Genomic DNA, 15,244 nt, shown 5'->3' with positions numbered 1-15,244 from the left:
TATAAGAGGTAACGGATATCTATTTTTTATAGTGACTTTATTTAATTCACGATAATCTATTATTGGTCTAAGGGAGGAGTCTTTGTTACGAACGAAAAACATACCTACTCCAGCAGGTGATGTGGAAGGTCTAATGAAGCCCTTCTTCAAATTTTCCTCTAAATATTCTTTTAAATGCTCCAATTCTGGATGGCTTAATGGATATAAGTGCCCCACAGGTATTTTGGCACCAGGTTGAAGCTCTATAGGGCAATCATAATTCCTATGAGGAGGTAAATTTTCAGCCTCCGTTTTGCTAAACACATCCTCAAAATCTTTATATTCATCAGGTAAAACATCAGTATGTATATTAGTATGTAACAGAAATTGACTACGGAAACATGTGTCACTGCAATAATCAGAAACAAATTTTATTTGGAATGGAAACCAATTAATACTCGGGTTATGAAGTTGTAGCCACTTCAAACCCAGAACTAAAGTAAAATGTGGAGAAGGTAATACATCAAATGAAATCATTTCAATATGACCTGAAATATTCACAAGAATAGGAACTGTCTCTTGAGATATAGGTCCAGAAATCATAGTGGAACCATCTATAACTTTGATGGGAATAGGGACATTCTTTGTTATAAGGGGAATCTTATTCTTAAGACAAAATTGAAAATCAATGTAATTTCCCGAAGCTCCTGAATCTATTATGGCATCATCAATCATCAGAAGTTCTTGATGGAGCTGTAGAGAGAGAGTTAAAGTACAATAAGGATTTGATTTCTTTAACAGAAAATGTGTAGATGAAAATACAAAACTGGACTTACGTTTCTTATTCTTCATAAGTATAGTACAGTCTTGGACATTGTGAGGACTGGCGCAATACATGCACAAATTTTTCACTCTCCTGCGCAATTTCTCTTCCGGGCTAATAGGACCTCTTAAGAATCCTATCTCCATTGCCTCAACTTGTGATTTAGATTGATTAGATGAACTGTTAGTAAGTGAAGCCATACTTGGTTTTGGTTTTAAATCAAATGAATATCTTTCTGCCTTTCTTTCCCTAAGGCGACGGTCAATCTGAGTTGCCATTCTCATGAACCCTTCAAGGGTCTTAGGTAATTCTATGCGGGCAAATTCATCCTTAAGTCCCTCTGACAATCCCAAACGAAACTGATTTCGAAGTGCCACTGGACTCCATAATGAATCCATTGCAAATTGTTTAAAGTCCGTAATGTATTCCTCCACGGGTCTTTTTCCTTGTTTAAGACTCCTCATGGAGGTCTCAGCAGTGAGCTGAATATCAGTATCTTGAAATAGTTCATCCATAGATGAAAAAAAAGCATCTAAAGAACCCAGTACAGAATCATCAGTCTCAAAAAACCTGTCTGCCCAATTTCTGGGTTCCCCCCTGAGAAAAGAAATGGTAGTCAAAACTTTTACTCTCTCAGTGGGGTAAGTTCTGGGTTTCATTAGAAATAGCAAATTACATGCGTTCTTAAATTGTCTGTATGTCTTTCGGTTTCCTGAAAAAGGTTCTGGTAAAGAGACTTGAGGCTCAGGAAAATTTTCCATTTGATTACCTTTAATAGCAATTGAATCACGTATAACATTTCTTAAAGCAACATTTTCCACTTGTAAATCATGTAATCCTTGAGATAATTGATCCACTTTTTGTGACAAATTATAGACAATTTGTGGTAATTCTGCTGGTTCCATTTAAATCTTTTGGGCTCAGTAATATGTTATGAAAGAGATTATTTGAATGAAGTTTTGAGGAACACAACTGCAGAATTAATTAGATATGTTGTTTGTTTGCACAAAATCAAATGAACTCTCTATGGGATGAGAGAATTCTGTAGATCAGTGAAAGTTAGTCAGTGGTTAGTACTTTTAGTCTGTATATAAAAGTTACACAGAGGGTACTGAACTATAAAGTTTTGTTGGCAATGATAATGTATGATAAAGTCCCAAGGTAATTTTAGTTATTGTATGAGAATGATAGCTTGAATAAATCCCAAACGGTTTTTTATAAGCAGCTGTAACCCTTTGCATACAAGTCTATTCACAATTGTAATCCAGATGCTGAAATTTAGGTGTTAAGTAATACCAAGATTAATAACTCAGCACATACCTGTGAACCTTTAATTCTGTTTATCTGAAGAGAGCTGCGGTGGTGATTTAGTTGAATTGAGGAACCGGTGAGATGAGAATGGCGTCCAGATGCAGGAAGACTGATTTCAGCTACTGTGTTCCGTGATCGGAACAAACAGGATGTGACGTAACGGCTACACGGTGTTGTGAGAAACTGCTACTCCAATTCAGCAGTGAAAATATATCGGAGCAGGTAAAAATTAACACAGTCACAGGTATTTGAAATAAGTGTCTTTACCATACAGGGCAGTATGCAGGGTGAGACTTTGCCACAAAAGTTATTTGGTAGATCCGGAAAGCAGCTGCTGGTTAGTTGAATCTTCTGGGTTAATTATAAGTGTTTTCAGTCTTAAAAAGTTAACCTCTGTGATTCCAAGATGATTTGTTCAGTCTGCAAATTACTAACATAGAAGGGTTAGCAAATACGTCTGATCTCTGCAAAGAATCCAAATTACTGAGCAAGGTGCTTTGTTAATTCACCTGCTTTAAAGGAGGAGCAACCAATTAGGTAAAGACACTGAGTGAACTTAAAGGTACAGTGAGACTTAAAGGTGTAGTAAGAAAATCCTAACAGTAGGGATGTCCAAGCTATGAAGCACAGTCCACAATCTGTCAACGCCAAATGGTGCCTAAGAAGAATGACATCAGGATTTCCGCTGTTACGTCAGCCCTGGTAAAATTTCCGCCACAGTTTGAACGCCACCAGATTACACTGTAACCACCCTAGCAGACCTAGGAGGATTGTAACCTTTTTAGGGAATAGCTTAGTGTGAGTTCTCCTGGAGCGATTATCTCAAACTATGAAATTCAAATGCACTTCGCTGCCCACTTCAAAAGTCAATTTTTCTGTGAGGTAACGGTTTTGAATTGTTCTCCAATCAGTTCTCTCCACATATGGCACTTTTGATGTTGCTAAAGCGCTGATTAGAGAACAGAAATAGTGGGCGGAGGAGCACAGGGTATTTGAATTTTATATCTATATTAAAAAGTAAGTTATAGTGCATCTTCATTACAACTGATGAATTAAACTACATTTAAAATATCACTAACATTCCGGATCTTATTTTAAAAAGGGGAGAGCGTACTATCACTCTAAGAACTCTTTAAAAGGTATATGCAACCCAAAATGTTTATTTCATGATTCAAATAGAGCATATGATTTTAAACAACTTTCTAATTTACTTTTATTATCAATTTTTCTTTGTTCTCTTCGTATCTTTTGTTGAAAAGCAGGGACGTATGCTTAGGGGCCAGCCAATTTCTGGAGCACTATATGTCAGCAGTTTTGCAAAAATGTTATCCATTTGCAAGATTACTAAATTGCAGCGGCAGCACTATTTCCTGCGATGTAGTGCTCCAGGTGCCTGCTTAGACATTCTAGCATTGTGGTCCTCATTTGCATATTCTTACCCAGAATCGCCTGCTCTAGTACAAATACTGTTTGCTGAGACTTTCTGTGGAGAATTGTGCAGATGAGCTATACTATCTAGTAAAGAAAGAGAATTCACAAGTGCTTGTAAACAAATAAAGAAGCAGTGCTTAATGACTAGTAACGGGCATCACAGACAAAACTAACTGAACTAACTGGCATTGGGCTTTGCTGCTAGGAAAAATAAGTGCAATGTTGGTACTATGCAAATCTATTTAAAGGTCATTAGAGAAAACCAATATAGTTATAAAATATTTTGACAAAACATAAAAATGGAAAAGGGTAACTCAATTACCAACAGGGTTAAGATGTGAAAGGAAGTAAGCAAAATAAAAAATAAATAAATAAATAATCTAATGAATAGACGTAACAAATGTATCACAGATGTATGAAATTAAAGCTTTTAGGGGTGACTGCTGCTGGCTGTGTGTGAGATTTTGCACACTTCAATCACTTTTAGTGTTAGCTGTACACACCTACTTAGCCTTACAGCTGTTTGCCAGGTCTCGAAAGCCTGTTGTGGGAGCAGGCGCCAGCTGTGGCTTTGACTTCTCCGCGGTTAGGATTGGTTGAAATTGTTTATTGCTACTTCTTCAAACCGTTATTTGAGAGTTTTTGGAACCGCTCTGAATGGAAGTACTCTCTTTGTATAACCCATGAGGATTCATCATTACCACGCATAGGAGGACAATGATATGACTCTCTTAATTGAAGAGGGTGCTTCTACACTGTGTTTGCTACAACATGTTAAGCTAAGTAGCCCTATTGTTGAGCCTGTGCCTCTGGTTTATTCTATAGTGTTTAAAAGGTTTTATGTATTAGAGCTCTCATTTATATATGTATATTCCTTGTTGTTATGTTTATGTACAGATACAGAATATATCAGGATGACAACTCTGTTAATTATCATTATCTAATGATAGTGGTTTGTGTTCACTTCGATACAGGATATGACTCCTTAAGTGATTAAAACAGGTTAAACATTTGACAAGAGTGCTGTTGTGAGATCTCTTTTTTTCTTTCCTTATTTGTTCATTTTTAAATTAATTTTTTTGCCAGGCACACTATCTCAGTTGATTTTAAGTAACAATACATTAAAAGGGACAGTCTACTTCAGAATTGATATGGTTTAAAAAGATAGATAATCCCTTTATTACCCATTCCCCAGTTTTGCATATCCAACACAGTTATATTAATATACTTTTTACCTCTGTGATTACCTTGTATCAAAGGGGTAGATTTATCAAGCTGCGGTGGACAGGGGCGCATACACATGCCCCTGTCCACGCTATTTTGCGCTTTCGTGCAATCCTGCCCCTGCCCGCGCACAGCCAATCATGCGCGGGCAGGAGCTGTCAATCTCCCCATACGGAAAGTTAGGAAAGCAGCAGTCTGATGACCGCTGCTTGTTAAATACAGACTGCAGGTTCTCTTGTGAAGGGTAGGGGGTCGAAAGGCTTGCGAAGCCTTTGATAAATCAACCCCAATGCATCTTCTGACAGCCCCCTGACCACGTCACTGTGACTATTTAAAATCTATTGGAGTTGCATTTAGTACTGTGTTGTGCTAACTCTTAAATAACTTCATGGGCGTGAACACATTGTCATCTATATGGCCCACATTAACTATCAGTCTCCTGTTGTGAAAAGTAAATACAAAAGCATGTAATTAAGAGGCTGTCAATAGAGCCTTTGAAACAGGCAGAAATTAAAAGGTTTAAAAGTTATTAAGTACATTAATCTAACAATGTTGGTTGTGCAAAGCTGGAGAATGGGTAGTAAAGGCATTATCTATCTTTTTAAACAATAAAAAAATTGAGCAGACGATCTCTTAAACACACTGTTTACCTCAGTGATTACCTTGTATTCCAGCCTCTGCAGACTGCCTTTTTATTTCACTTCTTTTGAAAGACTTGCATTTTAGGCAATCAGTGCTCATGGGAGTGAGCACAATGTTATCTATATGGAACACATGAATTAGCGTTGTCTAACTGAAAAACTGTCAAAATTCACTGAGATAATAGGCATTTCAACGGCTTAAATGACGTCACCGCATGTAATGTGAAGCCCCGGCGATGCCCGTCATTATGCAGGCCCGATCGCCGGGGTAGGAGCCGATGGGAGCCCCCAGATCTCCCTCAAAGTGGGAGAGTGCTAGTGACGGCTCTGAGCCGTCATTAGCACCTGACTGAGACAATTTGTGACGGCTCAGAGCAGTCATTAGCACTCAAAGGGTTAAAGTGAATGTAAAGTTGAATGAATGAGTCAGTTTTGTCATTGCTGAGGTAAGTACAGAGGAGCTGCGGGCGGAGTATCGCGGTCTGAGTTTCCTAAAGAAAAAGGTAAGTATTTAAAAAAATAAAATGCTTCACTGTAAAGTTTAATGAATGAAAGTGCCCCTGTTTTTAATAGTATTTTTAAAAACCGGTCACTCATTCATTAAAATTGACATTCACTTAAAGCATAACTTTATCTGCTTTCATAATTTCCAATGGGTGTGTACATTTTACTTTAGTGGCAAAAAATATTTATATATCAGCCATTGTAAATCTTGTAATAGGCAAATAATCATAAAAATGCAGAGCAATCAGGAATTCAAGCTACAAATGGAATAAGGTGTGATAGTGTTTTAAGAAATGTTATGTTATAGTGCACCAACAGTTATATATGATTTGATCCTTTCTGAATACATGTAAAACTTATTCATTTCTCTAGTGGACTTTATAAACATATGTTTTTATTCCAACAACATTACAACTGTAAAAAAAAATGATAGTCTTGCCAGATATAATAATAAAGTTAAAACAAAAACAAAAAAAGTTAATGAAAGAACAAAAAATAATTAAGAAATTTAGAGAACAGGTAGAACAATTATTCACTATTTAACGTGTGTGGGGTTTTTCTCTAAATGTAAAACAAAAAGCTAACTAAAAAAGGAAACAATGGATCAGTGTGTTTTCAACCCTGGATTACCCTAGTTTGATATGGGCGTGGTTACAAGAAAGGAGCCAGGCATGAGTATCCTATTTGAGTGAACACATTATAATGCAAATCTGCAAAGATGTTCATATCCATCTATTTGCCTCTGGCAATGCACATTGATATGTCCCTGTGTATTTAGCTACATCTTTTGTTATCTATTTTTAAAGTGTGTATGTGAATATAGTGATCTGTGTGTACAAAAGTCACTATGACGACGATGTGTGTGTTACTGTAGAGAACATGTGGAAACTACATAAGGCATTATTATGAATATGTACACTGTGGGCCATTGCAGAAGTATTGATTTGTGTGTGCATGTTACTAAAATGAATAACTAGAGAATACAAAACTTATAGAGCGCTACAATCTAAAGGTTAACTAAGCCTCTCTCCTACCGTCTCCCCAAGATGGTCAAAATAAAACAAAACTTATACCATAGATGAGAGGGCGCTCCTAGCTAAGGTAACCAACACACTTAATCAGTAATTCTAGCAATATAATAGGCGGAAAGTCAAACATACAGAATACAATGAATCAAACGTACAGTATAAAATATTTTACTTCAAAGATAAGAGCATATTGTAAGGGACGTCTCCCTGTTTAATGACACAATGAAATATAAAAGACAATAAAAATTTTGCACAGGAGTGAAAGATAAAAGATAATAACTATATATTCTAACTGGAATACTACCCTAAAAGTTATTATCAAAAAATGAATACAAATCGATATGAGAAAAATGGAGAAAGAAAAAATTAATAATAAAAAATAAAAATAAAGATAAAAATAAAAATATGCTAGCAATGTATTGTACAATTATCACCAAATGTTCATCTCAAGAGAAAGCCCTAATACACAGGTGAAACGCGTAGAAAGTAATTAGTTGCTTATCCTGCAAAGAACAAATAGAATCTAGGTACCTAGTATTTTACCCGCGCGTGTCCTACACTAAGAGCGGGTGTTCACGAGCTTGTTCTCTTCTTTCCTTGCTGGGATCTTGTTGGTTCTAGCAGACGCAAGAAGTAGCGTGAATTCCAGCGAGACGCTGACCGCAGTGTGAACATAATCGGCTACAGTGGAGGTTCAGAACGAACCACAGCTGCTCTGATAAGGTGTGAGTAAAAGTCATATGTCTCGGTCTTAAGGTGAGCAGTGCATATACAATATCAAGAGGTGGTTCAGTTTGCTGACAGCACGGAGGTTAACGCGTAGAAAGTAATTAGTTGCTTATCCTGCAAAGAACAAATAGAATCTAGGTACCTAGTATTTTACCCGCGCGTGTCCTACGCTAAGAGCGGGTGTTCACGAGCTTGTTCTCTTCTTTCCTTGCTGGGATCCTGTTGGTTCTAGCAGACGCAAGAAGTAGCGTGAATTCCAGCGAGACGCTGACCGCAGTGTGAACATAATCGGCTACAGTGGAGGTTCAGAACGAACCACAGCTGCTCTGATAAGGTGTGAGTAAAAGTCATATGTCTCGGTCTTAAGGTGAGCAGTGCATATACAATATCAAGAGGTGGTTCAGTTTGCTGACAGCACGGAGGTTAACGCGTAGAAAGTAATTAGTTGCTTATCCTGCAAAGAACAAATAGAATCTAGGTACCTAGTATTTTACCCGCGCGTGTCCTACGCTAAGAGCGGGTGTTCACGAGCTTGTTCTCTTCTTTCCTTGCTGGGATCCTGTTGGTTCTAGCAGACGCAAGAAGTAGCGTGAATTCCAGCGAGACGCTGACCGCAGTGTGAACATAATCGGCTACAGTGGAGGTTCAGAACGAACCACAGCTGCTCTGATAAGGTGTGAGTAAAAGTCATATGTCTCGGTCTTAAGGTGAGCAGTGCATATACAATATCAAGAGGTGGTTCAGTTTGCTGACAGCACGGAGGTTAATTTTACATATATCACTGATGTTTGACACCTGACTTTCCTTCTGACACAGAAACAAAGTTACAGTTCAAATCTTCGATCCACCAAAGGCGTTTCAAAGCGCCCCAGTTTGGACATTGTATCTATGTATGTTTTGCCGATGATCTGGCCAGATACATTATATGTATAACTAATAAATCATATTGCATAGCAATTCCACAAATCAGACCGGATCCTATTGGACATTTGTCTCAAGCGATGAACATTTGGTGATAATTGTACAATACATTGCTAGCATATTTTTATCTTTATTTTTATTTTTTATTATTAATTTTTTCTTTCTCCATTTTTCTCATATCTATTTTTATTCATTTTTGATAATAACTTTTAGGGTGGTATTCCAGTTAGAATATATAGTTATTATTTTTTATCTTTCACTCCTGTGCAAAATTTTCATTGTCTTTTATATTTCATTGTGTCATTAAACAGGGAGACGTCCCTTACAATATGCTCTTATCTTTAAAGTAAAATATTTTATACTGTACGTTTGATTCATTGTATTCTGTATGTTTGACTTTCCGCCTATTATATTGCTAGAATTACTGATTAAGTGTGTTGGTTACCTTAGCTGGGAGCGCCCTCTCATCTATGGTATAACTAAAATGAATAACAGCAAACATTTTTTGGGCACAGAAGTTACTAGATAAAGCCAGATATCCATTCTAATTTCATATTTGGAATATCTATTTAAACCACTCCCAACTGTTCTTGAATTGTATGCTGCTCTTGGCAGTTAAAGGGACAAGAAACCAAACATTTTTCTTTTATGATTCAGACAGAGCAGTGTTTCCCAAATTCACTCCTCAGGACCCTTAACAGGCCAGATATTCATTATATCTTAAAGGAATAGTCAAAATAAAACTTTCATGATTCAGATAATTTTTCTTAATTCTCTTGGTGTCTTTATTTGAAAATGCAGGAATGTAAGCATAGGAGCCGGACCATTTTTGGTTCAGCACCTGGGTAGCACGTTCTGATTGGTGTCTAAATCTAGCCACCAATCAGCAAGCACTACCCAGGTGCTGAACCAAAAATGGACCGGCTCCTAAGCTTACATTCAAATAAAGATACCAAGATAACAAAGAAAAATTGAAAATACAAATACATTAGAAAGTTGCATGCTCTATCTGAATCATGAAAGTTTAATTTTGACTAGAACATTCCTTTAACTACAGAACAAGCGAAATAATCAGCCATCAGCTGATTATTTCAAATTTGGTTATACTTACGATACAATGAATATCTGGCCTGTTGAGGTACGGAGGACTGGAGTTGAAAAAACACTTGAGGTTGAGTATACCAGTTTAAACAACTTTCCAAAGCACTTAAATATCTAACTTCCTTCTTTCTCTTGGTATCGTTCATTGAAGGAGCAGCAATGCACTACGTGGAGATAGCTGAAAGCCAATGACAAGTGGCATATATCCACAGTCACCAATCAGCAGCTTTTGAGCCTACCTGAGTATACTTTTCAACAAAGGATAAAAAAAGAAGTTAGATAATAGAAATACATTGGAACGTTTTGGGTTTTATGTCCCTTTGATAAATTAAACACTACTGAAAACAAAAATATATGAAATTATTGTAAATAAAAATAATGCTACATTTTTTCAATATGTAAAGAGGCTAATTTATTGTTAAGAACTAGAATTACAATGTTGCATTTTCTACTAATCATTGTTCACTTAACCTGCAGTGCAATTCTAGGTAGAGGTGAAACATTGTAAGCTTTAGTTTCAAATAAGGTTTTGTAACCTGAGTGGAGATGTTTGTAAAAGTGGCACTGGTCATTCCACTAGTTAAATATTACATGATCATACCTGCTCCAATTTCAGAGCTTATTCCTGGAATTACGTCATCTTCAATATTCTCTGGCAGTTCTCCTTCATCTAGTTTGCTTTCAATCTTACTAATGGTTTTTGCAAGGGAAAAGTCTGTGATATCCTTAGGGAGTGCAACATCATCTGCAACTTGCGTGTCTGCAGTACATGATCTGACCCTAGACAAACCAACGATAATGGCAATCAATGATGATGTGAGAAAAAGCTTCTTGTTTCCCCTTGACTTAAATTTATTACAATTGAGATTTTACTTTTTTAAATTACATGTTGATGCTAATTTGTATTCCAATAATAAGCAATAAAACCAAATGTGGTTAGCAAGTGATTGGCTACATTAGTGCACCACTTAAGAAATGCAAGCTGATTAACATGATCTGATATTCTTTAAGGAATATTTAACACAAAATGCTTCTTTTATGATATATGTAGAGCACGCAATTTTAGACAAATATCTAGTTTACTTCTATTATAAATTTGTCTTCATTCTCTTGGTATATTTTGTTAAAAAAGTTGTGAACACTAGATGGCAGCGTTATTTCCTGCCATGTAGTGCTCCAGACAGCTACCTAAGTATCTCTTGAACAAAGAATACCATGGGAATAAAGACAATTTGATTACAGAAGTAAATTGGAAACTTTAAAATCTAATGCTCTGTGTCACACTAAACATAAGATACAGCTCTATTTTTTAATAGCTGATAATGGTCCAAATGTTTTGCTTTTCAATACATGTTAAAACAAATTATCTAAGCAACCGATTTAACCACATGCTCAGAAAGGAATATCCTAAAATGATGGTCTAGAGAATTGGTATTATAGACACCAATTTAAAATGAATTCTTGTTAAGAATGATTAAAGGGCCATGATACCCAAATGTTTAAGCACTTGAAAGTGATGCAGTATAGCTGGAAAAAGCTGACTAGAAAATATCACCGGAACATCTCTATGTAAAAAAAGAAAGATATTTTACCTCAAAAGTTTCTCAGTAGCCACCTCCCATTGTAAAGGATTTCTAAGCAGCATATTAGTGTGTCTGTCCTGGGACAGCTTAGGGGATGAGCCTTGTGCACTCTCATATTATTTCCCTATTCAGCTTACTATGAAATCTCATGAGAGTTAAGTCAAATCTCATTAGATCACAGTAAAAGAGTTCATGACCTCAGCACTGCTGATGCTGATTGGCTGCTGTTCATTTCTTCATTTTTTATATTTTTTTTACCTGCAGCTGAGCAGCAGTTGAGTATAACTTTTTACACAGAACTTACTCTGCTGAGCTGAGGAGATTGTGAGGTAAAATATCTTCCTTTTTTACATAGAGATGCTCAGGTGATATTTTCCTGTCAGCTTTTTACAGTTATACTGCATCAGTTTCAAGTGATTTAGCATATGAGTATTATGTCCCTTTAAGCAACATACGCTGTACATCGCTGGACTTTCTATGGGGGGGTGTTTTTGAATTGTGTGCTATTTTAACAAGCCTGCAGGAGGAAGGGAGGGTCTAATAACACGACCCAGCGCTATAGCAAGCAAACCCTTAATGACCAGCAACGTACAGTGTATGTGTCGGTCATTAAGGGGTTAAGCTGTTCAGTACTGAAACATTTCTCACTTCTGTGATAAAGTAATTTAATCAAATGAGGAAATGTCCTTTTTTAGATAAGGGGTCTCACAAGCCTGTAAATGAAGCAGAGGATAGGGACTATGTGGTAGCCCTTCTACTTTTTCCAAAAATATAAAATATCTCTTTCTTTCAAATGAGTGGATTGGGGGATTAACCTTTCCCACTACATTGCAAGGGGGGGGGGGGTAGGCATAGTAGTGCTACATTTCCCCTCATCGAAAACTCTGTAACTGTAATCAACTTCATCTCAGACAGCAGATTTCATTCCTTCAAATGACCCCCACAGTCAAAGCAAAAACAGAATTTATGCTTACCTGATAAATTACTTTCTCCAACGGTGTGTCCGGTCCACGGCGTCATCCATAACTTGTGGGAATATTCTCTTCCCCAACAGGAAATGGCAAAGAGCACAGCAAAAGCTGTCCATATAGTCCCTCCTAGGCTCCGCCCACCCCAGTCATTCGACCGACGGACAGGAGAAAAAAAGGAGAAACCATAGGGTGCCGTGGTGACTGTAGTTAAAGAAAGAAATTCATCAAACCCGATTAAAAAACCAGGGCGGGCCGTGGACCGGACACACCGTTGGAGAAAGTAATTTATCAGGTAAGCATAAATTCTGTTTTCTCCAACATTGGTGTGTCCGGTCCACGGCGTCATCCATAACTTGTGGGAACCAATACCAAAGTTTTAGGACACGGATGAAGGGAGGGAGCCAATCAGGTTACCTAAACAGGTTTTGCAAGCCGTGGTGCCTTCTTTCTCCCAAAAATAGCCTCCGAAGAAGCAAAAGTATCAAATTTGTAGAATTTGGCAAAAGTGTGCAGGGAAGACCAAGTCGCTGCCTTACATATCTGATCAACAGAAGCCTCGTTCTTGAAGGCCCATGTGGAAGCCACAGCTCTAGTAGAGTGAGCTGTGATTCGTTCTGGAGGCTGCCTTCCGGCAGTCTCGTAAGCCAATCGGATGATGCTTTTCAGCCAAAAGGAAAGAGAGGTAGCAGTAGCTTTTTGACCTCTCCTCTTGCCAGAATAAACGACAAACAGAGAAGACATTTGTCTGAAATCCTTTGTTGCTTCTAAATAGAACTTTAAAGCACGTACTACATCTAAATTATGTAACAAACGTTCCTTCTTTGAAACTGGATTCGGACACAAAGAAGGCACAACTATTTCCTGGTTAATATTCTTGTTGGAAACAACCTTTGGAAGGAAACAACCTTATCTGAATGGAACACCAGATAGGGCGGATTACACTGCAGAGCAGATAGCTCAGAAACTCTTCTAGCAGAAGAAATAGCAACCAAAAACAGAACTTTCCAAGATAACATCTTGATATCTATGGAATGTAGAGGTTCAAACGGAACCCCTTGAAGAACTGAAAGAAATAAATTCAGACTCCAGGGAGGAGTCAAAGATCTGTAAACAGGCTTGATCCTGACCAAAGCCTGAACAAAAGCTTGAACATCTGGCACAGCTGCCAGTCGTTTGTGTAACAAGACAGATAAAGCAGAAATCTATCCTTTTAGAGAACTCGCTGATAATCCCTTATCCAAACCTTCTTGTAGAAAGGAAAGGATCCTAGGAATTTTAAACTTACTCCATGAGAATCCCTTGGATTCACACCAACAGATATATCTTTTCCATATTTTATGGTAAATTTTTCTAGTTACAGGTTTTCTGGCTTGTACCAGAGTATCTATCACAGAATCCGAAAACCCACGCTTAGATAAAATCAAGCGTTCAATTTCCAAGCCGTCAGCTGGAGAGAAACTAGATTTGGATGTTCGAATGGACCTTGTACTAGAAGATCCTGTCTCAAAGGTAGCCTCCATGGTGGAGCCGATGACATATTCACCAGGTCTGCATACCAAGTCCTGCGTGGCCACGCAGGAGCTATCAAAATCACAGAGGCCCTCTCCTGTTTGATCCTGGCTACCAGCCATGGGTATGAGAGGAAACGGTGGAAACACATAAGCTAGGTTGAAGGTCCAAGGCGCTACTAATGCATCCACTAGGGTCGCCTTGGGATCCCTGGATTTGGACCCGTAGCAAGGAACCTTGAAGTTCTGACGAGACGCCATCAGATCCATGTCTGGAATGCCCCATAATTGGGTCAACTGGGCAAAAATCTCCGGGTGGAGCTCCCACTCCCCAGGGGACGCAACCATCAACCCTACTACTTCCATGCACTGAGCTATGGAAGGTCGTGGAACAGAGTGAAGAACTTGACAAGCGTTTAGAAGTTTTGACTTTCTGACATCTGTCAGGAAAATCTTGATTTCTAAAGAATCTATTATTGTCCCCAAGAAAGGAACTCTTGTCGACGGAAACAGGGAACTTTTTTCTATGTTCACCTTCCACCCGTGAGATCTGAGAAAGGCCAGAACGATGTCTGTGTGAGCCTTTGCCTTTGAAAGAGAGGACGCTTGTATCAGAATGTCGTCCAAGTAAGGTGCCACTGCAATGCCCCTTGGTCTTAGAACCGCTAGAAGGGACCCGAGCACCTTTGTGAAAATCCTTGGAGCAGTGGCTAGCCCGAATGGGAGAGCCACAAACTGGTAATGTTTGTCCAGAAAGGCGAACCTTAGGAACTGATGATGATCTTTGTGGATAGGAATATGTAGATACGCATCCTTTAGATCCACGGTAGTCATAAATTGACCCTCCTGGATTGTAGGTAAAATCGTTCGAATAGTTTCCATTTTGAACGATGGCACTCTGAGAAATTTGTTTAGAATCTTTAAATCCAGAATTGGTCTGAAGGTTCCCTCTTTTTTGGGAACTACAAACAGATTTGAGTAAAACCCCAGTCCTTGTTCCACAGTTGGAACTGGGTGTACCACTCCAATTTTTAACAGGTCTTTTACACAATGTAAGAATGCCTGTCTCTTTATTTGGTTTGAAGATAAGTGAGACATGTGGAACCTTCCCCTTGGGGGTAGTTCATTGAATTCCAGAAGATAACCCTGAGAAACTATTTCTAGTGCCCAGGGATCCTGAACATCTCTTGCCCAAGCCTGAGCAAAGAGAGAGAGAGTCTGCCCCCTACTAGATCCGGTCCCGGATCGGGGGCTACTCCTTCATGCTGTTTTTGTAGCAGCAGCAGGCTTCTTGGCCTGCTTACCCTTGTTCCAGCCTTGCATCGGTTTCCAAGCTGGTTTGGTTTGCGAAGCATTACCCTCTTGTCTATAGGCTGCAGAGTTGGAGGCCGGTCCGTTCCTGAAATTGCGAAAGGAACGAAAATTAGACTTATTCTTGGCCTTGAAAGGCCTATCTTGTGGGAGGGCATGGCCCTTACCCCCAGTGATGT

General features: G+C 38.4%; 1 protein-coding gene across 1 annotated transcript in view; it reads right to left on the bottom strand.

Moving 5' to 3' along the window:
* Positions 1 to 15,244, bottom strand: part of TEX9 (testis expressed 9) — a 169,515-nt gene that overhangs the window by 128,985 nt on the left and 25,286 nt on the right. Inside the window, exon 7 of the mRNA XM_053717508.1 lies at positions 10,294 to 10,472. Within this exon, the coding sequence (XP_053573483.1) occupies positions 10,294 to 10,472 (179 nt within the window). The remainder of the gene's footprint in view (positions 1 to 10,293; positions 10,473 to 15,244) is intronic.

The sequence above is a fragment of the Bombina bombina genome, chromosome 6 (assembly GCF_027579735.1).
Source record: "Bombina bombina isolate aBomBom1 chromosome 6, aBomBom1.pri, whole genome shotgun sequence".
NCBI classification, from domain to species: Eukaryota; Metazoa; Chordata; class Amphibia; order Anura; family Bombinatoridae; genus Bombina; species Bombina bombina.
The sequence above is the reverse complement of the archived record's forward strand: the minus strand, read 5'-3'. Positions and strand labels throughout refer to the sequence as shown.